The sequence below is a fragment of the Mus pahari genome, chromosome 6 (assembly GCF_900095145.1).
Source record: "Mus pahari chromosome 6, PAHARI_EIJ_v1.1, whole genome shotgun sequence".
NCBI lineage: Eukaryota > Metazoa > Chordata > Mammalia > Rodentia > Muridae > Mus > Mus pahari.
In genome coordinates this window covers 99,996,053-100,017,495 of record NC_034595.1, presented here as the reverse complement: position 1 = coordinate 100,017,495, position 21,443 = coordinate 99,996,053, and the positions used below count along the sequence as shown (strand labels likewise).

Here is a 21,443-nt window from a genome sequence, read left to right as displayed (position 1 = left end):
TCTCTCTCTCTCTCTCTCTCTCTCTCTCTCTCTCTCTCTCTCTCTCTCTCTTTCTTTCTTTTCTTGAGACAGGGTTTCTCTGAATAGCCTTGGCTGTCCTGGAACTCACTCTGTAGATCAGGCTGACCTTGAACTCAGAGATCCGCCTGCCTCTGCCTCCCGAGTGCTGGGATTAAAGGCGTGCGCCACCACCGTCTGGCTAGCCCCACTTTTCTTACCGGAGCAGCTTGGCACTTGTAAGTCTGTAGGGCCAGGGCTTGGTGTGGATAGCAGTCAGGCAGTGCATAAACACATGCCTTACATGTGATGTGGAGGTTAAGGCTCTTTCATCCTCTACTTGACTTATGTGTATGTATGAAGATTATATGAAGATTTCATCAAGTAGTATTCAGACCAGGGTAGGTCCATGTTCTGTTAATATATTGGCTTGCAGCCAGGAAATCAGAAACTTGGCCCTTTGAAGGCTAATCAGAATTAATTTCCACTGCATTGGAGGGACCAGTGTGGCCAGCCGTGGGTGTGTCTTTGTTACAACCTCCTTCAGCTCCAGTACTTTGCCAGGTACTATACAGGGAGCATCGTCTCTTCCCTGCCGTTCCTTACCATGTAGTTGGGTAGGCAGCCTGAACATGAGAGGAAAAGACAGTATAATTATGCCTTCCGTTGTATGGTGTACACTATAGCACTGAAGAACCAGAGAGAATTGGAAGATCAGAAGGGCTTGCTGATGTAGGGAAAGCTCTGAGGAGTCAGAACAGACTGTGCATACATGTGTGCAGAAAGTATGTTTGGTGTATTATGTAATGCGTAGACAGGCAGAGATGGGCGTGCATGGCACGGGAGAGAGAGTGACTGAGTGTGGCTAAAGAAGCAGTCAAGGCAGGAAGGCAGGAGAAGTTGAGCGCAGCTCAAAGCGCTGAGCCAAGGATGTGAGCCTGTTCTCTCGGATCCAGGGAAGGACGCGGGGAGCCAGGAGAGCCTAGCCTGCTGTGGAGGTGGATTTCTGCTTTAAGCAGGAGCTTGCTATATATTTGATCCCAGCAATATCCTTTTGTCCGTGGCCCTGGGAACTCAAGATTTCTGGTCTTGAATTTCAGATTACTGAAGCTTACTCTCTGTTTTATCTTCCCCACCAGATTGCCACAGCAGTGAAGTTCCTACAGAATTCTCGGGTCCGGCAGAGCCCACTTGCGACCAGGAGAGCATTCCTTAAGAAGAAAGGTACAGGTTCCCTTGGCAGTGTAGAGCGGCCTGTAGAAAGGGCCTGGGCGGGGGCTGGGGCCGGGGCTGGGCAGGTGGAAGTCACACCAGAGACAGGTGCTGACTACCTTAGGATTGCTCACAGCTGTCCACATGTGTGGGTGGGAGGTAGGCTGAGGGGACCACCCTTCAGTGGAATGCACAGTTCTTCATTCACAACGGAGCAGAGAGATGACAGGATTTGAACAATTACACTTCAGATATGAGGCCAAGAGCGTCATGGTCAGCCAGCACTCAGCAGCAGAGCTGCCCTTGGAGTCCCACTGAGGACCCCAGCTTTCTGGGCAGTCTGTGGGTGACCCTGACTGCACAGTGACCTGCTTGGGCTAGGAGAGGCCAGCTGCTTCAGTGAAGGTCCACAGAGAAGCACAAGACAGGGGGTACAGCGGACAGCACAGTCAGGGTGAGGTCTAGGAGAGGCCAGCTGCTTCAGTGAAGGTCCACAGAGAAGCACAAGACAGGGGGGTACAGCGGACAGCACAGTCAGGGTGAGGTCAGGCCAGGGGGCTGTCTGATTTCAGATTGTAGTGGTAAATTCCTGGGCTTTATGGTATTTCTGTAAGCTGCGATATAGTGGATTCTCACTAGTTCTGTGCTGTTAAAGCACATAGAACCTATTCTGGTTCTGTTGGAATTTAGGATATTTTTTGTTTCCTGTTTTTTGTTTTTTTTTTGTTAAGCAAAACCAACTATCCAACTGGAAAAAAGGCACTTTTCATTCTTAGGATAGACATTTGCTTTTCTAGAGATCTAGGAAGCTAATTATGGGGCTTTGTGTAATACTGGGGAGGGGGTGGCATTCTTCACCCCCCAAACTGTTTTTTTTTTTTTTAAAGCTAGAATATTGGTCTAAAAATTCTAGTGATTGTGTGCATTTTTACTGGCCCGGAGACAATGGGACACTCTCCTGGCGCTTTGTGAGCACCCTGTGTCGTCCCGCTGAAGCTGTTCCAGGGCCACACTCAGGCCCACACATTCAGTCACAGCAGCTGCTTAGCAGCAGACCCAGGGCAGGTCCCCATGAAGGGGCCGCATGCGTGCTGGCTGCATGGTGCTCGCCCCCTTCATTAGGAGATTATTAAAATTTGGAGTGTGTTGGCTGGCCTCTCTACTCCGCAAGCATTATGCCATAAAAGAGATTTTCCTTGAAATATGTGTACCTATAGGGAGTAATTAATCATAAAAGCTTGGGGATTTCAGCTCTCTCATCAAAGCATTGAAGTAGGGGAAAGCTGAGCCTAAAAGCTGAGCTGATTACCCTGGGTAACCTGAGACAAAATCTATGGTTGCTGAGAGATCCTTAGCGCAGTACATTGTGCAGTATTATAACTGTCTGATCTCCTCCACCGACAATGACCAGTTAGTCCTCATTTTCTCTCAAACGCAGCTGGGTTAGAATTTCATTTGCAGAAGGTATTTAGAGCAATTTAGAGACAAATGTCTCTGGTGTTTGCTCGGCACTTCCCCACCGCAGGCTTTGCTGAGCAGTTTTAGTATCAGGAGCTTCATCTAATCTGTTTAATTTTAATAAATCCCTGACTGGGAGAGGGAGAGAGAGAGTGAGAGGAGAAACTCTGGACCAAATAATACTTCTTCTGAGTCACTCGGCTCCTAACCACTCTAGAGAGGCTGACTTAGGTGGTTATTAGTCGTTGCTCTTTGAAGGAAAGAAAGAAGGAAAGAAACCCAGTTGATTGATTAATCAGTTTGCCCAGGAGTGAGCATCCACTCCGTGTCTTGCCCCGATCTCTCCCCACTGGAAAGTCCCTGAAAGGAGAGAAGGCGAAACCTGTCCTCACACAACAGGGACAAGTGGAAGAGGGGAGCTGTGGCGGTCGGGTGACAAGGGCCCAGGGAAGAAACAAAGCAGGGACTGGAGATGCGGGCCGGAGGAGAGGCTCTGATGTGTGTGCGGAGGTGTGAAGGCCTGCACGGTTGTGGGCACAGTGGACTCCTCATTCACCGTCATCGGCTTTAGGAGTTTGTGTGTTGGGAACTGGGGAGGCTCCCCAGCCCTTGTTGCTAGACAGAGAACCACACTGGTTTCCCTGTACTTAAGCCTGGGATCACTGCTGCTAACCACCCTTCCCCATTACCCTCTAAAGTGCTCCTTCAGTCGGTAATTATCCATTTCCGAGGTGAACCCCAGCAGTGTAAGGTCTGGCCGGACCCTTTCTGGTCAGAGAGTTCCAAGGTTTGATCCATTGTCTGGGGAAGAAAAGCCCCTTCGTGGATTTAAACTTTACTTTTTAAATTCCCATTGTTCCTTGGGTCAGGCTTAAGCAGCCAGTATGCCTGACACCAGCTGTGAGGAGGGTGATCAATCAAGGGGCCACAGCCCTGTCCCCCACATAGCTGTGGAAGGAGAGGGTTGGGGCACTGGAGGGGAGGGACTGAAACCCTTGCTATAAGGTCTTCTCCCAGCAGGGCCATGGTAGTGGGGGGCTTGGGGTGCTGGTTGGGGAGAGCTCCCAGCTACCATAACCTTGGATTTTCCTAGCAATGTCACTTTGGGGAATTGCAGTAGAACACTGACTTGAGTTATAATCTGACTTTCTTTCTTTCTTTCTTTTTTTAATAAACATCTCTTTCCAGAAAAAGCAAATCCAATTTTGCTTTTCTTTTAATATTATTTAATATTTAATATAGAAATTGAGGTCCCTGTTGTGCACGTCAGTTCAGTGGAAGATGAGGGTTACTCTAGGTGCATCAGCTGAGTTTGTCTTATTGTGAGACCACAGCCCCAGGCAGGGGCTGCGTCTCGCCTTTGTTACTGGCAGGTTATGTGCTGGGCTCTCTGATGGACAGTGAGGAGTGGGCTGAGATGGGAGGGTGTTGTCTGCAAGGGCCTGCCTTCTTTGGTTTGTTGTTGTTGTTGTCGTTGTCGTCATCTGCTTTGTGATCTCTTTTAAAGTCAGAATATGGAGTCATTAATGAGAAACATGAAGTTATTAGAATCATTTATCATTCTCTTTGAAGTTTGTATTGCCATTTTATGTAATTTACAGCAATTCTCCCTATTACCAGGATTTTTGTTTTTGTTTTTTTTTTTTTCTTTTTTGGATGACAGAGGAAAGCAGCTGTACACCTTCAGAATATTAGAATGAATGGTTTTTTTGTTTTTTTTGTTTTTTTTTTTTTTTTGGTTTTTCAAGACAGGGTTTCTCTGTGTAGTCCTGGCTGTCCTGGAACTCACTGTGTAGACCAGGCTGGCCTCGAACTCAGAAATCCTCCTGCCTCTGCCTCCCAAGTGCTGGGATTAAAGGCGTGTGCCACCACTGCCCAGCTAGAATGAGTGTATTGTATTGTGTCCAGCTTCTTGATTCTGCAGATGACACATCGGTGGTGGGCTCAGCCCCACGTGTCAGCAGCTGGACTGTATGGGTGTAAGCCCTCATGAAGCTGCTCTGTTTAGACATTTCTCTTGCCAGGCAGACCTCACCTCAGGCCTCTCAGCAGGCCACAGCCCAGGAGGCCAGAGTAGCTGAGACACAGCAGCAGCCGCAGTCCAGGGCTCGAGAGTTATCCATGGGCTGCTGTTGATTTGATACCACAAAATGTAGGATACAAGGCAAGCCACTTCCCAACATTTTCTGTAGGATGAGTACTGGTTGGGCAAATGAGATGCCTGTGTTTGAGAGGCCAAAGGGAGATACGGTGGAGGAGGGACAGAGTTGTCAATGGACTGCTCTGATGTTGCTCGTAAAACCAGCATAAGCTTTTCTGCAAAACCCTTCAGAGTTCTGAGAAGAGAAGGGTGCTCTTCTCAGGTGTGCAGGCAAAGGGCTCCCTCCTCATCCACCCAGTACTCTCTTCTAAAAGGTAGAATGGGCCATATCCTTGTGTTCTGGAGCTGGAGCCCCAGTAGCAAAGCTACCTCCTTGTGGACATGAACTTGGAGAACAAAGCATCCTGATGGGTCAGCCTTGGTGCTGGGGTAGAGGTGAAGGGCGTCTCTCTCTCTCTGGAGTCCTTTAAGGAAGAGTAAATTCTTGCACCGATTTCAATTTAACTCTCTTTTATTACTTTTCTTTTTTATCATTTACGTCCATTTCATGAGGTAGTTTGCATGTCCTTGAATGGAATCTCGTTACCATGAAAGCTTTTTTAGCATTGATTTCATAACAGTCTTAATTTAATAGCTCCGTCATTACTGAGGAGCTCCGGGAGAGGGCCTGGCTTTCCAGGTCACTGACCTTTTAATTACAAACCTTGTTCTGATGGCCAGGTTATCGACTGGACAGCTCCCAGCTTGTGCCCCAGGATGAAAAACGAAAATAACTGTTTCCTCCCCCATCTCCAGGAAAAAAAGTAACCTCTTGTGTTTCTAAAATTAATTTTCTCCTTCAGCTTCACTTTATAATTAATTCTTTAATGTGTCTTAGTGATACCGGAAGTCTTTATGGAGATTTTGTTCCTGGAGCTGGGGTCCAGCAGATAGCTTAGGGGCAGAGAGGGGGGGGGGACATCTTGCCAGCACCACCCCCTGCTTGACTGCGCTGAGCTGGAAGTAGTGTTGGCCCTGTGAGGGGCCATCTGGCCCTTCCGAATCTTTGTTTATGAGACGTATGTTATGGCATCAAGATTTAGATTCATTCAGTGTTTGCTGGAGTAGTTGAACCAGCTACATCACAGACATTTTTAAAGCTGTTCCTACTGAGACCCCTCCCTCCCTCCCTCCCTCTGTCATTTTTTGTGCTGGGGTCTTGGGCAGCATAGGCAAGTGCTTCGCTACTAACTTCATCACATCAGTGTAGCACAGATACAGAACTACAGGCCCATGTGAGTGGTTTTAGTACTGTGGTTACTGTTAGTCTTAGCTTAATGGAGGAATAAGTACCCCTAACTGATGAGCTGTGCTGCACAGACTTAGTGTGAACGGGGTGATGTAGGTTTTCTCTCAAGGGCTCTAATGATGGAGACACCAGGTCTGTACACCGTGAAACAGCAATCCCAGTTTGCCCTGCTGCTCTGGTGGGCACTGAATTTCCTGTACTGATGGCCTGGACAAATTATAACCGGCTCTGTGGAGATTGAGGCAGTGAGAAAGACAAGGATCAGGCATCTTAGGAGGCAGAGGAAGATGGCAAAGTGAGAAGTGACCCTCACCCTTGGCCCAGAGACAGCCAGCAGGGGCAGGCACCTTCCTCCCACTTCCTACTTTTTTTTTTTTACCCTGGGCCCTACCCTGAGTGGGGGTGTTCCCTGCAGGTGAGTGAGGCACCGGCCGGCCAGAGCAGACCGGGCTGTGTGGCACTGAGTGCCTGTTCCTGAGGATGATTGAGCATCTCCATCCATCTGTTGTGCACGGACCATCTTCCCTCCCTGCCAGTCTTGCATCTGCATATCTGTCGCCTGCTGTTCTGGACCGGCTCATTCATCATGCCGACTTGTTTCTTCCCATCAATTTTCCTGCTCCCCCTTGTTATCCAAACTTGTCTTAAACTCCACAGATTTTTCTTAGGATACAGGAGAGACCTATTGCGGCTGAAGCAGCTTTGGCTCAGGGAATAGACATGCTATAGTGTCCCATTTTGAGGGGCCATTGGCGTTTGCTGTCCCGGAAGCAGAACTGTGTAGTTTCCTGTACTGAGATGCTGTGTGCAGGGCTCTTGAGGGTTTGATCAGATACTCCCGGAGGGACTGGAGGGGTTCTTTTGTTACCTCCCTGCCTTCCCAGTACTGCAGAGACAAAATTACAGGATCGACTGCCACATGTTTTGTGTTACTAAAACTTACATTTTCTTTTTACTTCTTGCAATATTGAAGATTTAGTCAGAGACTGGCAAGGTGGCTCTGAGTAAAAGAGCTCACTGTGTAGGCCTGGTGACCCAGAGCCTTCACTAAGGTAGCCTAGAGAACTGACCCCAACCCAGCAGCACCAGCACCAGGGATGAGAAGGACCTGCGGTGAGGAGTGCTGTGCCCTGGGCACCGCCCCTTTCCTCCCTGGAGGGTGCTGGAGTCTCTGGTGTCCAGAAGTGACCTAGCGTGAAAGCACATGCCTCGGCATCCCTCAGTCTCACGGAGTGAGCGTGGGACTCTGGCCTTCACTGGGCGGTGCACCTCAGTGTAAGAAGCAGACAGACTTGAGCCACTTTCCTTTGGCTGCATAGTATTCCACTGTGTGCGTGCATGGTACTTTAAGGAAAGCAGTCACAGGCTTGTATTTTGTTCTTTCATTCTGTCTTTCGCTGCTTCACACAATGCCCTAGTGAAGGTTATTACTCATTTGTTGTTGGCTGTCTGTCAGTTTGTGAACATGCTAAAAATAAGACAATTCTCATATGTGATAAGCAGGCTAATGTATTTTTCTTGCTTAAAATTTTTAAGTTTCATAGGAAATGAGACAAAATGATATTCTTTTTTGTTTTGTTTTGTTTTGTTTTGTTTTGTTTTGTTTCAAGAAAGGGTTTCTCTGTGTAGCCTTGGCTGTCCTGAAACTTGCTTAGTAGTCCAGGCTGGCCTCAAACTCACAGAGGTCTCCCTGCTTCTGCATCCTGACAGCTGGGATCAAAGACGTGCATCACCTCCCAGCTGACAAAATGATTTTCTAATACAAATATAAACGTATAACCTTACATGGAAATTATTATTGTTTTATAACAGTCTCACTGTGTAGCTCAGCTTGGCCTAGAATTCTCTTTATAGCCCAGGCTACCCCCATGTTCATGATTCTCTTATGTTTACCAGGTGCTGGGATTACAGGTATGAGCCACTCTACCTGGCTTAAAGAAATTATTATTTAAAAGGAGAAAAAAGTATAATAAATTGCTGTTACTCCTCCACATGAGTTTGGATTCAGAGGGACATTTTGGTCATTGGTTACCTAAGTAATACTTCTTTACTAAAAACTCTCTTCATGCCCTATTTTTTGAATGAATAGGCTGACAATTTTAATTAGCAAATTAATCAGTTTGTTTGTTTATTTATCTACTTGCTTATCTATCTATCTATTTATTTATTTATTTAAAGTTGGGTTTATGTTGCCCAGGCTGGTCTTGGATTCCTGAGTGCAAGCCACCTTCCCATCAGCCTCCAGAGTAGCTGGAGCTACAAGTGTGTGTTCTCATGGCTGCCTCAAGTTTACCTCAGTTCTCAGTAAATGTTCAGAGAGGTTTCAGACACTGTTTTCAAGGGAGGTTTGTAGACTTACTTTCTTTGGTTGTAAATGGATGTTTCTTGGGACAGTGGTCACCGGGATGCTCAGCCTTGATTTGGCACCTACTGTTTGCAGAGTGTTCTTATGCACCTGCCACGTTAGTAGACACTGGATAGAAGGGGCTGGAAGTCAACAGGCCGGGGAGTGTAAGGATGAGTGTGAGGCTCCCAGCGGAGCTCAAGGGCCAGCATCTGTCTCTTCTCACGAGCACCCTTAGTACCTAGCCGGTCCTCAGTCTGAAAACCGATGCATGATGGCTAAGGAAGCAGACAGCTACAATGAGAAGATACCAGGATGCTCCTCCCACCTTCAGCCCCTTTTAAAGAAGTTACAATTTAGTTACTCCAGTCTGATGATGCAGGTTCAGAATTGTTAGCCGTCAGACCTCTGACTAGCACACACGTAGATATGTGTCCTTTTGTTTCCAGGCTTCTGTGTAGTCAGATCTCCCGCAGTCAACAGTCAACAGAGTCATCACAGCTTGATTTTGACCTTAGATTGGAGGGAGGCCTGGGACTTAGATGAAGAGGAATGGACAGGACATTATTCATGATGGGAAGCTCTTTTAAGGGGATGGACTGTTAGTAAGATTGACCCGTGTGGACTTCAGGCAAGGAAGGAAGTGAGGTGTGCGGCATAGGCAGCCAGGGCGTGAGCAGTGCCCGTTAGACCCTCTAGACCCTCTAGTCCCACTGCTGTACGTATGGCTGACCGCAGTTCTGGGGCCAGGTGTGAAACTGCGGAGCAAGTTCACTCTGCGCTTAAATTAAGGTTGCCTGGCAGCTGACAAAACAGCCCCAGGGCTATTGAGTGCATTGTGCATCGGCTGTGGGAAACCCAGGCTGGGGTGGTGGCAGGAGAAGTGAAACAGAAATGGCAGCTTTTTGTTTTGAGACAGTGCTGTGTGTTCGGGCTGGCCTTGCCCGCCTGGTGTGTTACTGCTTTTGCCTTCTAGTGCTGGGGTTAGGAGTATGCACTGCATCCTCTGTTTAGAATTTATTTTTAAATGAAATTATACAGTGTATACGGTTCCCACTCAGTATAATTCTTTTGAGATTTATCCATTCACTGTGTATCAGTAGTTGTTGGACCATATTTGCTTACCTGCGCACTCACTAGGCATTAGGGTTGCTTCAAGTTTGGGGACATTTAAACTAAATCTGATGTAAACATCCACAAGTAAGACTTTGGATTTGTGTGTTATTCCTTTTTGGGTAATTAGCTAGGGGTAGAATGGCTGGACCATGTGGTCAGAATATACTTAACTCTGTGATTGTGTGTATGAGAGGGAGATGCTTATGTGTGTGTATCCGTGTCTGGGAGTTCATGTGTGAGCATGCTATGACACACATGTTGAGGCCTTGAGTCATGTGGGAGGGAGGGTCTAGTGAGAATTCTGGAATTTCAGTTTCTTTAAAAAACAAACAAACAACCAATTATTATAAGAATGTGGTTTTGTTTTAACCCTGGGTATAAGGATGTGGGGCTGCTTCAGACTGTCTTCAGCAGCTGACCATGATTTGCCTCATGCTCTATCAGAGGTGTGGTTTTGCCAGCTGCAGATACTTTTTATGATTGTGTGGCATTTGGAATTCTGGGAACTTATCAAGGGTATATAAATGTTAGAGCCCCAACTTTTATATGGAGTGAATGGTTGTTGGTCATTTGGGGGATGTGGGGGTCAGTTGTAGTTTGTTTATAGTCATGCTCAAAGAAGAAACAAGAAGAAAGAAATTAGATTCAGGGGTCTCTCTCTCTCTCCTCTATCCTTCCTATACTCCTTTCTAGTAAATAGGGGGTGAAACTGGGGAATAAAGGGTGGGAAAAGAACCCACAGCTACAGGGTCACCACTGCATGTGCCAGGCTGGCTGGTCCTCAGGCTTCCAGGGTCTCCCCTGGTCCTCCCTTTAATCCCACTGTGGGAGCACTGGCATTGCAGGTGAGTACTCCCACCCCTGCAGTTCTGGAAATTTGAACTCAGGTCCTCATGGCTACTTTTGACTTGTCCCCTTGATTTTAAAGATTACATTTAAGTAAGTGTGTGTGCGTGTGTGTGTGTGCTTGTGCGTGTGCATATGACTCTGCATGTTGTGGTCAGAGGGTAACTCTAGAGTCAGTTCTCTCCCACCTAGTAGGTCCTGGATTGAACTTAGGGCATGCCAGCCTTAGCAGAAGTACCTTTTCCTGTTGAACTACCTCTTGGGCACCCTGAGTTTCTCTTTTTAAGAAACTTCCCAACTGTTGTTTGAAGGTGGTTCTATCATTTACATTCTCACTAGTTGCGTATCAGCATTGTGAACAGAGATCTGGAAGATGCAGGTATAAATTATCTACTTTAACAGACCCTAAAGGTAGCTTTAGGACTGAGCAATAGGTCATGTTTGGAAAACTTCAGCTTTGGAGTCCATAGTCGCAATAGTTCTCAACCTTTGGGTCAAGATACCTTTGGGGGTAGCTTATCAGATATTTAAATTACTATCCATAACAGTGGCAAAATTACACTTATGAAGTAGCAATGAAAATAATTTATGGTTGAGGGTCACTACGACATGAGCAACTGTGTAAAGGGTCCCAGCTTTAGGAAGGTCGAGCGCTGCTGCCATAGTGAGTTCCTGTGCAGCCTCACTGACTATACAGCATTGCAATACTTAGCTACTGTGCTTCAGGCTCTATGTCTGTAACAGGAGATTAATGATAGTATCTGCACGGAAGAGTCTTGCCAGGATTAAGTGAAAAAATAAAAATGCCTACTATGAAAATGAAGGCTTAACCAATGGCAATAGTAATCAATAGTATATATCCTTTAGCAAATGTATTCCTTTTTTCATGGAGTGCTTTTTTTCTTTAAAGATAGCATACACAGTATTGGGTTTCATGGTAATATTTTCACGCACATGTGCCAATATGCTTTGTTCTCAGACAGTCCCCTTCCCACTGCCCTCAGAAGATATGTTCTCAATGGGCTGGAAGGAGCCCCCCTCCCTGAGCTGGTAGGAGCCCTCCCTCCCTGAGCTGGTAGGAGCCCTCCCTCCCTGGGATGGTAGGAGCCCCCCTCCCTGAGCTGATAGGAGCCCTCCCTCCCTGAGCTGGTAGGAGCCCTCCCTCCCTGAGCTGGTAGGAGCCCTCCCTCCCTGGGCTGGTAGGAGCCTCTCTCACCACAGCTTTGCTCTCTGTGGCTTGGTTATTCCGAGTCCATCTTTGTCTGAAAATATTAAAAGGGAAATTTCTAGAAATAACAATTGATAAATTTAAAATAACGTAGCATGAGGATATGGAACCTTCAGTTGTTCTGTCCACACTGGAACATGAGTCACCACTGTCCATTGGCTCCACTCTGTATCATACCATCTGTCAGCTACCTAGTGGCTGGCTGAGTTAGCAGTATCACAGTGCTTGTGCACAGCTGATTCTCTCAGAAAACCTCTGGTGCAGATCATCAGGCCTACACCCTCAACACCCTTCTGTTCCCGTTGGCACTGCAGGAGGGTGAGCACAGTACAGTAAGATACCCAGGGTGGGGAGGTCGGCAGAGACCATGGTTACACACATTTTATTGCCCTATATTGCCATAATTGTTCTACTTTATTGCTAGCTGTTAATCTCTTACTATGCCTACTTTACAAATTAAACTTGAATATATGTGTATGTACATATGTGTATATATATACATATATACACATATGTATATAACAATGTACATGCACACACATATGTATATTTACAGTAGCACACACAGGCCAGATTCCTCACAGACAAGACTGTTTTGAGCTCATTATAATAGTGTTGAAGTGATGAACCTGATAGCACTGTAACGTTTCATGCAGTAGGTACTTCTAGGATTTTTATACAGGTAGGTAGAACTCATACATTATTGAGTGATTTGGGCGTGTGGTCAGCTGGTAGAGTCTTTGCTGTAATGCACAAAGCTGCAGGTTTGGCCTGTGGCTCACACCTGTAACCTCAGCACTGGGGGGTTGGGAGGCTAGAGGACCAGAAGAAGATCCAGGTCATCCTTGTGACACTGTGAATTTGAGGCCAGCCAGGGCTATGAGACCTCCTCTTTTGTTTGTTTGTCTTTTTTTTCTTTTTTCTTTTTCCTTTCTTTTCTTTTCTTTTTTTGGTGATGGGGGTCTCTATATAGCCCTGACTGTCCTGGAACTCTCTCTGTAAACCAGATTGGCCTTGAACTCAGGAATCCACAATGCTGAGATTAGGGGTGTGTACCACCATATCCAGCTAGACCTTGTATTTTTTTCTGGGGAGGCTGTGTAAAATAGCATAGCGGATAAGAACATTTGCTCTCCCGAGGGGAGGAATAACATGTGTTCACATCTTTAGGGTCCATATGAAGACCTAGGCGTGAGGACAAGGGCCTGTAACCGCACCACTGGGGGGTGGAAACAGGAGCATCACGAGAGCTTCCTAGCTCCCAGCCAGCCAGGCCAAAACAGTGAGAGATCCTGCCTGAGGCCATAAGGTAGAGGCCGGTTGAGGGGACACAGTCCTGCTGGCCTTCTCATGTGTGCATAAGCACACCTGCATATTCCCATGTATACACCATACATATATCACACATAATCATGTAATATATACATTACACACAAAGAAAGGAAGGAAGGAAGAAAAAGAGAGAAGGAAAAAAGAAAGAAAGGAAGAAAGAGGGAGGGAGGGATGGATGGAGGGAGGGACAAAGTGAGTTAAAGAAGCTGACTTAAGCTAGGCCTTCAGGAGCAAGGTGTGCCCAGAACATTGAAGAAATAACTCACCGGAGACATGGTTACTGCTGTCTGTCCTGCTCAGGCAGTGGGGTAGAAAGTGGCCCTGGAGCTGTAACTGTATAGGCACACTTGCAGTCTATACCCTAGGGGCCAGGAAGTTGCTGCTGATGGTACCTGGGTGTTTTCTCACACCCCTAAAACAGTCACAGAAACCTTGGAATGTGAGCTTAGCTTCCACGATGAGCCCAGGCGGTGGTGGCGTACACTTTTAGTTCCAGCACTTGGGAGGCAGAAGCAGGAGGATCTCTGAGTTTGAGGCCAACTTGGTCTACAAAGTTCCAGGACAGCCATGACTACACAGAGTACAGAGGAACCCTGTTTTGGAAAACAAAAAAGAAAAGCAACAACAATCAAAGTGACCCCCATGAGACTCCTGTGAGACTGGCACTGCAGTTGGAAGCTTGGTGGCAGTTTACTTTTGTCTTTGGGACAGAGACTCACTGTATTGCCCAGGCTGGGCTTGAACTGCCATGTAGCCCAGCTTGGCCTGGAGCTGGGGGTCCTCTTTCCTCAGCCTCCTGGCTGGTGTGATTAGGGGAGAGCTGTTATGTCCATCTGAACCTGGTGTTTCTGATATCTTCCTTACCCATCTGCTGATGTTTATAGCAATCAAAGGCAGCAAAGAAGGCCTGGGGACATGGACCAGTGGGTCAGGTGCTAGCTGTGCAGACCCCTGTATACATATGGCCCGGTGCGGAGGTGCATGTCTCTAACCCCAGCTGGAGGTGGGGGGCGGGGGCAGACAGACAGATCTCAGGGGCTCATTGGCAAGGCAGTCTAGCTGAAATGGTATGCCTAAGGTTCAGTGAGAGACCTGTCTCAAAACACACACACACACACACACACACACACACACACACACACACACACAAAGAGAAACAACCGAAGTAGATGTTAAGTCCTGGCCTCCCTATGTGCCCACACAATCATATACAGATGCACACACACCCGTATACAGATGCGCAAACACATAGTATTTACCAGTCATTCTTGTAATCAACAATTTGAACCCATGCCTTATAAAGTAAGTGTGCTTGCTAGTTCTTTTTAGTGTCTGTACACATGAGAGCATAAGACCTTGGGTTTGGGTTTGTGGGTTTTTGTTGTGTGTGTGTGTGTTTGTTTAACTGTTAGCTTGATAGGTTCTTTTATTCATCAGATTACTGTTGTCTTTTTTTTACTTGTTTATTATTATTACTACTACTACTATTTCTCTACTACTATTATTTGTAGCACTGGGAATTGAACCTGGGCCTTGTACACACTATGTGCTCTACCATTGAGCTGTATCCAGCTCTTTAAATTTTATTTTGTCACTAAGTTGCTTGGACTGGCTCCAGGCTCAGTGGGTAGCTAAGCCGGCCTTGAACTTGTGATCTTGCATCAGCCCCAAGTAGCTGGGATTGCAGCTCTGTGGTAGCACAGCCTTATTTCCTTTCCTTTTCTGAGGTAAAAGCAACTAAGTACATGTTCTAAATGAGACGGGATGGGCCACACACACTTGTATGTAGATTGACAGCACATTGGACACCTCTGGTAAGCCCCCTCTCAACTCTAAGCACCCAGCTTCGGAATGCATTTGACTTAAATCACCGTGCCAGCAGCCTGTCTTCTCAGAGCTTGCCTCTCGGCACACTTGGGAAGGCTCTGTGTCTGCAGTTAGTTATTCTGTTTAGTTCTAAAGCCCTTTTAAAGTCATCTTTCTGTAATTAGATTGTTGGGTAGATTGTCTTTAGTAAGATGGTAGTCTTTAAATTTTGTGCAGTTTTGAGTTTGTTAAATGATTGTAAAGGCTTTCATTCATAAAGTTGAAGTTTATCATACAACGGTTTTTCAGGGAAAGAACCGGCCATCTTGACCCTCTGTGATAAATTAAATATTGCACCCACATAAATGCTCTCTTTTCAGTGGACTGCAAGTGTGCAGAAATGGACCCTCTCACTGGTTTTGGTTTCAAGCTGTAGCACTGCTCTTGACTCGACAAGAAAAATCTTTTAGCACCCACTGTCAGTGCATGACTGAAGGACAAGGTCTCCTCAGCCATGAGTCACAGGTGGAATTATGAATTATATTATTCTAATTGCAAAATCTGGGGTCTCGGCTGGAAGAACACAGGTTGAGTTTGAAGAAGAGGCAGTTAGGGCGTTGGTTTAACTTACAAATGGGTATGATTTGCACAGAATGTAATTGAAAGAGAACAAATATAGAGCTTCATGATTTCTGATATTTACTTAGGTTTTTTTTTTTCTAATCAAAGGCTCCTCCTTAGACAGCCCTGCAAAGAGGAGACTAAATGGTAAAATAGAAATGACAGAACGGTGACATTCCTTGGTAGATCTTTCTGCTTGGTGTTCCATGATGCCACTTTTTGACTGAGTGGGTGCACCTCACAGGCACTGTGCTTTGTGCTTGCCCTGGGGAAGAGAACAGACAGATGGGGTAGAAAGGGGCTTCTCCAGCCATACAAACAAAGAAGCAAACTAATGAAAGAGGCGCCACTCTGGGGAGGCGGGCGGAGGCGCTGAGTGTGGCTGTCAGGCAGGGCTCAGCAGCCTCTGACTAGAGACTCCGACTCTGAAGGGAAGGGGCTTGGGACAGATTATAGCAGTGCCTGGGCCACTAAGCACTCCCAGTCTCCAGTCTTGCTGGGCGCTGTTCTGAGAACACTGGGGAACAATGGCAGTGGGGCCGTAGAAGCCACTGGCAGCAGTTCACTATAGTTTATAAACCAGCCTAGGCTGGGATGACAGGCGGTGCCATAGCCCCCAGCTGTGTGCTTTCTGTTAGAGCTTAAAAGTGTCTCACATATCATATATTTAGTCCTCATGAGAGTCATGTTCTCAAAAAGCATCTCCGTAGCTGGGCAGTGGTGGCGCACACCTTTAATCCCAGCCCTTGGNAGGCNGAGGCAGGTGGATTTCTGAGTTTTAGGACAGTCTGTCTATGGAGCAAGTTTCTTCTGGCATGTAGCACATGCCACACACCCAGCCCTAAGGTTGGAAGCTCACATGGACTGTGTTGTCTCCTAGAAGGCTCACACTGTTAGGTAGGGACTCTGGGAAGGCTGTAGAGGTGGGTTTCCCCCCTGCCTTTTCTAAGGGCAATGCTTAGGATCGTGACGAGGGTGGAATGACTGGTTCTGTTGAGTCTGTTCTCAGTTTGAGGAGAGGCAGTGAGGCAGTCTTGGACTCGAAGAGAGTGGCTGGCTGGAAAGTCGATGCTGTTGACTCTGTTATTCTGTGTGGTTGCTTTTATCAGGACAGTGAAGGGTAAACGGGCAATCTCCGCTCCTGCGGAGAGGTCGGGCGGTTACATTACAGTCTTCTAGAGCGTCTTGCAGCAAATACACGGGTTATATTAAAAGTTGCAATCATATCATTTTTTATAGTAAATTGCTGACCTTATGCAGTAGAATCAGCTTTATTGAATTTCGCCAAAAATGCGTTTATAATTCTGCCATACACACATGATATTCATGTCCTTGCTGTCCATGTGGAAATGTCCCTTTTTATGATGTTAAACAAATTAAATCCACTTTCTCCTGCGCTGCTTGCTGTACCTCACCTTTAAGATCCCTCCTCAGGAGTCGAACCTCTCGGAAGCAGAGCCCATCTCTATTAGCTCAATGCCATTATGCCGAGCTGAGGTGGGCGCATTAGGAAGCCTTGCCCTGCAGTGCACAGCGGACCGGGCATTAGTTAGATGGGGGTGGTTCCAGGGCAGTGGATGTGCAGCGTGGATGCTGCTGAACACTAACAAGGCTTTCCCATAATTGCCCTATTTGTTTTGGGGAAATGGTGGTATTTGTTTAAAAGGATTTCACGGAGCCAAGAGTACACAGCGCAGCCCGTTCTTAGCTACTCACTTGTGAATGATTCATTGCGAAACTAGCATCGCCAACCAGTTTTCTTTTAATTCTCTGTAGCTCTACTCGGCTGCAGACCACTGTGGTGCCGGGGACGCAAACTAATTTTATCTAACAAAACACCCCAGAAAGTTATATTGCAAATGCACAGGACTCCTCAACACTTAGAACTGATCGTCCGGTTCTTTAGACTCTGGCTCTAGGTCCCTTCTCTTCTTTGTCTGCCATTTCTGTATGTGTGTAATTTGTGTGGTGTGCTGGTTCTCAGAGAGCTCAGCACACAGCAGTATGAGTCTGTGGAACCTACAGCTATTCATTGAGCTACTGGCCATTTATCAAATGTCCTCTCCTACTGCCTTGCCATATGCCTTAAGCAACAAGAATATAGAAGTCAGAATTAATATTTGTAGTTGAGCGGGGCTTACGATATATAGCTAGGCACAGAAACAGGGAATGCCGGGGCAAGACTGACTGGGGTGCAGGGCAGAATAACGACTGGGCAGCTCGGTGCTGGGCAACGTTTTAAAGGGGCCTCCTTGAGAGGTCGCCCTTATTTCAGAGCCCAGGATCAGTTGTCTTTATACTTTGGGACAGTAACTGACTTGGAAGAGGATGCAAGGAGCCTGCGTGTGGGAGACTTGACTTAGTTCACCTGTTTAAATTATGCTGTGTGGATACTGGGCAAGTTCTGTGTGTAGAGATGTGCCACGGTGGGCTTTCAGGACTCTGTTTAAGGGTAGGTAGGGGTAGTTAGCACAAAGACTTTTGGGCTCCTGGAAGACAGCAAGGGTGAGGAGGGAGAGGAGAGCCTTGGACCCTACATGCAGGAGTGTGGAGAGACCCTGGTGCGGAGCTGTTCTCATAGTGACCAAATGGGCTTGCACTCTGATGTTCACGTGTGTACTGTTGAGAGGTTTCGCTGAGATCCGAGGCCCTGGAAGAAAGAAGAGATGGTGCTTATGAAGCAAGTGTTACTTTATCTAGAGATGGCTTCGCTGGGATACATCCTGTCACTCAGCTTCCTGGAGAAGCTGCCCCTTCTGCCATGCAAGGGTCCCACTGCATCAGACCACAATCCTAAGGAGCTGTTGCACCACTGACAGCTCAGCTCCCACAAAGCTCTCCTCTGCCCTTCTCATCCACCCCTCTTTACTCTTTCCCGACTGCATCGTGTCTGAATCTCCCCTGGTTTTCTTAGCTAGTCAGTTGGTTTGCTGACCTGGCTGTAACACCGAGGTCCTCCGGGCTTGGTGCTGTGTGGTGTGTACCCGAACTGTGTGCCTTGGTTTTCTGGAAGCAGATGCGCTCCTTTGCTTTTAAATCGATGGANCCTAGAAAATAAAAAATGTGTGGTTCAGGGTTACAGAGCCTAAAGGTCAGAGACTACAAAAGGATGGAAAAGACAGTCCATTAGCTGACTTCCTGGGAGATCTCAGAGCTGCGTGCAGCCAGCGGACTGCGTGTTGCCAGCTCCGGGTCAGCTTGCAGGGGCTGGGACAGGAGCATCTTTGACCCCTTTAAGCTTTTCCTCTTCTGCTGTTCCAGCTCAGTCAGAGCGCTCAGTCCGTGCTAAGATCTTTCTTTTCAGTGTTTGTGATGCTGATGCAGCTCCATCCAGGTCGAAAGCCAGGACCAGAGGGTGGGACTGTGTGTGGTGGTACACAGGGTCTGCAGGGGAAAGCATACAGGCTGTGCACTTTTAGAAATTAAGCACAATTGAAAGCAAATCTCATTTTTGTAGCCATCTTGCTCAGCCTCCTTTGTCCAGCTTGTCCACTTAAAAAGGCCTTTAAAGCTTGCACTGGGCCACCCTGGAGCTGGACCCCTCTCCTCTCTGTAGCACTTGCAGGACTTCTCCTGCCCCTTGGGTAGAGAGGATTGTGGTGATAGTCCACTTTTTATGACCTTGACCTCTTGGCCCTTCTGCCTTAGCCTAAATACTGGGATGGCAGATGTGAGTCACCAACTCTGGCCTTGCTGCTTTTCTGATGTTAACATTTCATTTTTAAACGAATGGTTTGGACGTCTGGTATTAATATCCTCTTCGTGCCTGGTAACTGTTGGGGACACTGGCTAGTGGGCATCTTTGTTTCCCTGCATACAGGGAAGGAGAGGAAGGAGAGGGAGGGTTATGGAAAAGCCATGTTGAGCTATGATTTTTCACTGTAAAATAAGACGTGGAAAAATAATATTTACAGAAACTGTCCAAAAGTACCTCGCATTACAGTAAGTAAATAGCAGCACGTAACTTATCAGGGTATTCTATGTATGGGAGGGACAAAGAATTGCAAGTTTGAAACTGGGGTTCTAGCCCTTGGGAAAGAGAATGGTTAAATCTGTGCTTAAGGTTCTAGGGCAGAGCCAGTGAGGTGTGGAGTGCGTACGCGCATGTCTGAGTCTGGGAGCGTATGTGCATGTGAGCATGAGGAGCTGGGTGCCTGTGTTTACCAGGAACACTCATGGGAATATTTACCAGCACCTGTGTGCTATCAAGACATACACAAGCTGCTGGGGCCGGTTCATTAGGTTTTCAGAAAAGCCAGGGCCTCACCTGTGGCTGGTCGTTGCATCATATAGGTAGAACTTGCTTCACACTGGCCCCGTGGGACACACAGGAATAGATTTGAGAGACAGGATGACATATAGGGAGAGAGACACAGCAACTGGAAGTTGAATAAAGTGGAATAATCTTGAAGGAGGTGCTTGGCCCCGCCTGTGCAGGACAAAGCATTGCACGTTGCTGGTCTGGTACCCACAACCAACATTCTGCAGTGAGCAGGACCAAAGGGGCAGCCTGGGAGGCTGTGATGGAGGGTTCCAGAGCATCTCCTGCCATCCCTCACTCTAGTTGCCAGTTCTGTGACATGCTGCTTGTTCCTATGCAAAATGTCAGGGATTAGGGCACCTGCCCTTTAGTGACATCGCCTTTGTCTTCTGGGCTCATGGCTGTGGTTTGAGGTGTTGCTTGTGTACTGCTTGTCTGGAAGCTGCTCCTGTTCTCCCTAGACATTCCCAGAGCCTGGCAGGCAGCTGCCATCAGAACCCCAGAAGATGGACTGGCTTGTGCAGGGGAGCCATGCACACCAGTCTTTGTACCCCTCATTAGGCCCTAAGGTAGGGGTGCCTATATGTGCAAGTTCATTTCAGCCTCACGGTCTCTTTCAGTCTCAATGCAAGCGTGAAGGGTTTCTATTAGGCTAATAAGGAGCTCCAGGGACACTGGTGACAGTGTGATAATCGTCCCCTTGGAGGACCAGAGGTAGTTGGGATGTGATGACCTCATCCCAAGGGGGCTGCTGATGAAACTCTGGCTTAGCCTTGCTGCCTGCACTGCATCAGGTGTGGGTGGGGAGAGAGCTGCTGGGATGTCTGTCCCACACCTTCCATGTTGCCTGGCGTGCTTGTCTTTGGGGCAGTTCAGCTAAAGTTCTTCGGTTTTCTGTAAGAACTTTAGAGACCTGGTGAGCCTGATGGGAAGGAACTGTGCTGAGTAACCCAGCGCAGCCACACACATCCCAGGCACCAGGGAGGACAGAGGCTGGGGGCCGGGGAGAGGGCGCACGTCCAAAGGTGGGTGGGAGCTCTCAGCCCTTAGCCTTCTTTGGGACTGTTGGAGCCTGTGTCTCCTTTGACAACTCTTCATGGAGTTTGCCTCTGTTGCCGTCTTTCTGCTCAGACGTAGCTCATGTCTGCAAGCACAGAGCTCTGACGGTTTTAACCGCTGCTGGGTGTGGGCAGAGAACGCGTGCCATGATTTATTTTTACCAGCCCTCCCTTTGGTGGACTTTGATGTCTCCCCATCCCAGCAGCCTCTTCTTTCACTGCCCTGGAGAAACAGGTCTCCCCTCTGTGCCTGCCCTTTAGGGAAACTGTAAAGCCTTGAGTTGCCAGGCTTACCAGAGTGGAAATGGGCTTGTTTTCATGTTAATCTACACCATTCTGCTGACTCAGTGGGCGCCCTCCACCCTCCACCCCAGCAGGTTTTAAACTTTCAGATTGTCAAATTCATAGGTCCTTGTTTTGGTTGAAATCAGAGAATCCTTCCCACAGCCTAAGGATACAGACACATTTGCCTCCCTTTTTCTTTTATGGGTCTAGTTTTCTTTTTATGGAATTTATTTTGTTGATAGCTGAATAGCAAGGACTAGAACTTTATTTTTCCTGGTGATCAACTTGAATGTTCTGGCACCACTTAGCGACATGTCAATTTGTAATCCATTGCATTTGGAGTGTTCTCATGAGCTGATGCCCATGTCTGCCGGATTGCAGTGCCTCCGTTCCTTTAGATTGTAGTTTGCACATTACTGTTGTTGTTGCTAAGAGCAGAGCCCTGGTGTCTACGTCCCTTGTCACATAACACCCACCCCCCCACCCCCCC

General features: G+C 47.4%; 1 protein-coding gene across 1 annotated transcript in view; it reads left to right on the top strand.

The window, feature by feature from the left end:
• The window catches only part of Pex14 (peroxisomal biogenesis factor 14), a 137,107-nt gene that overhangs the window by 54,142 nt on the left and 61,522 nt on the right, over positions 1-21,443 (top strand). Inside the window, exon 3 of the mRNA XM_021200296.2 lies at positions 1,137-1,221. Coding sequence (XP_021055955.1) covers positions 1,137-1,221 — 85 coding nt within the window. The remainder of the gene's footprint in view (positions 1-1,136; positions 1,222-21,443) is intronic.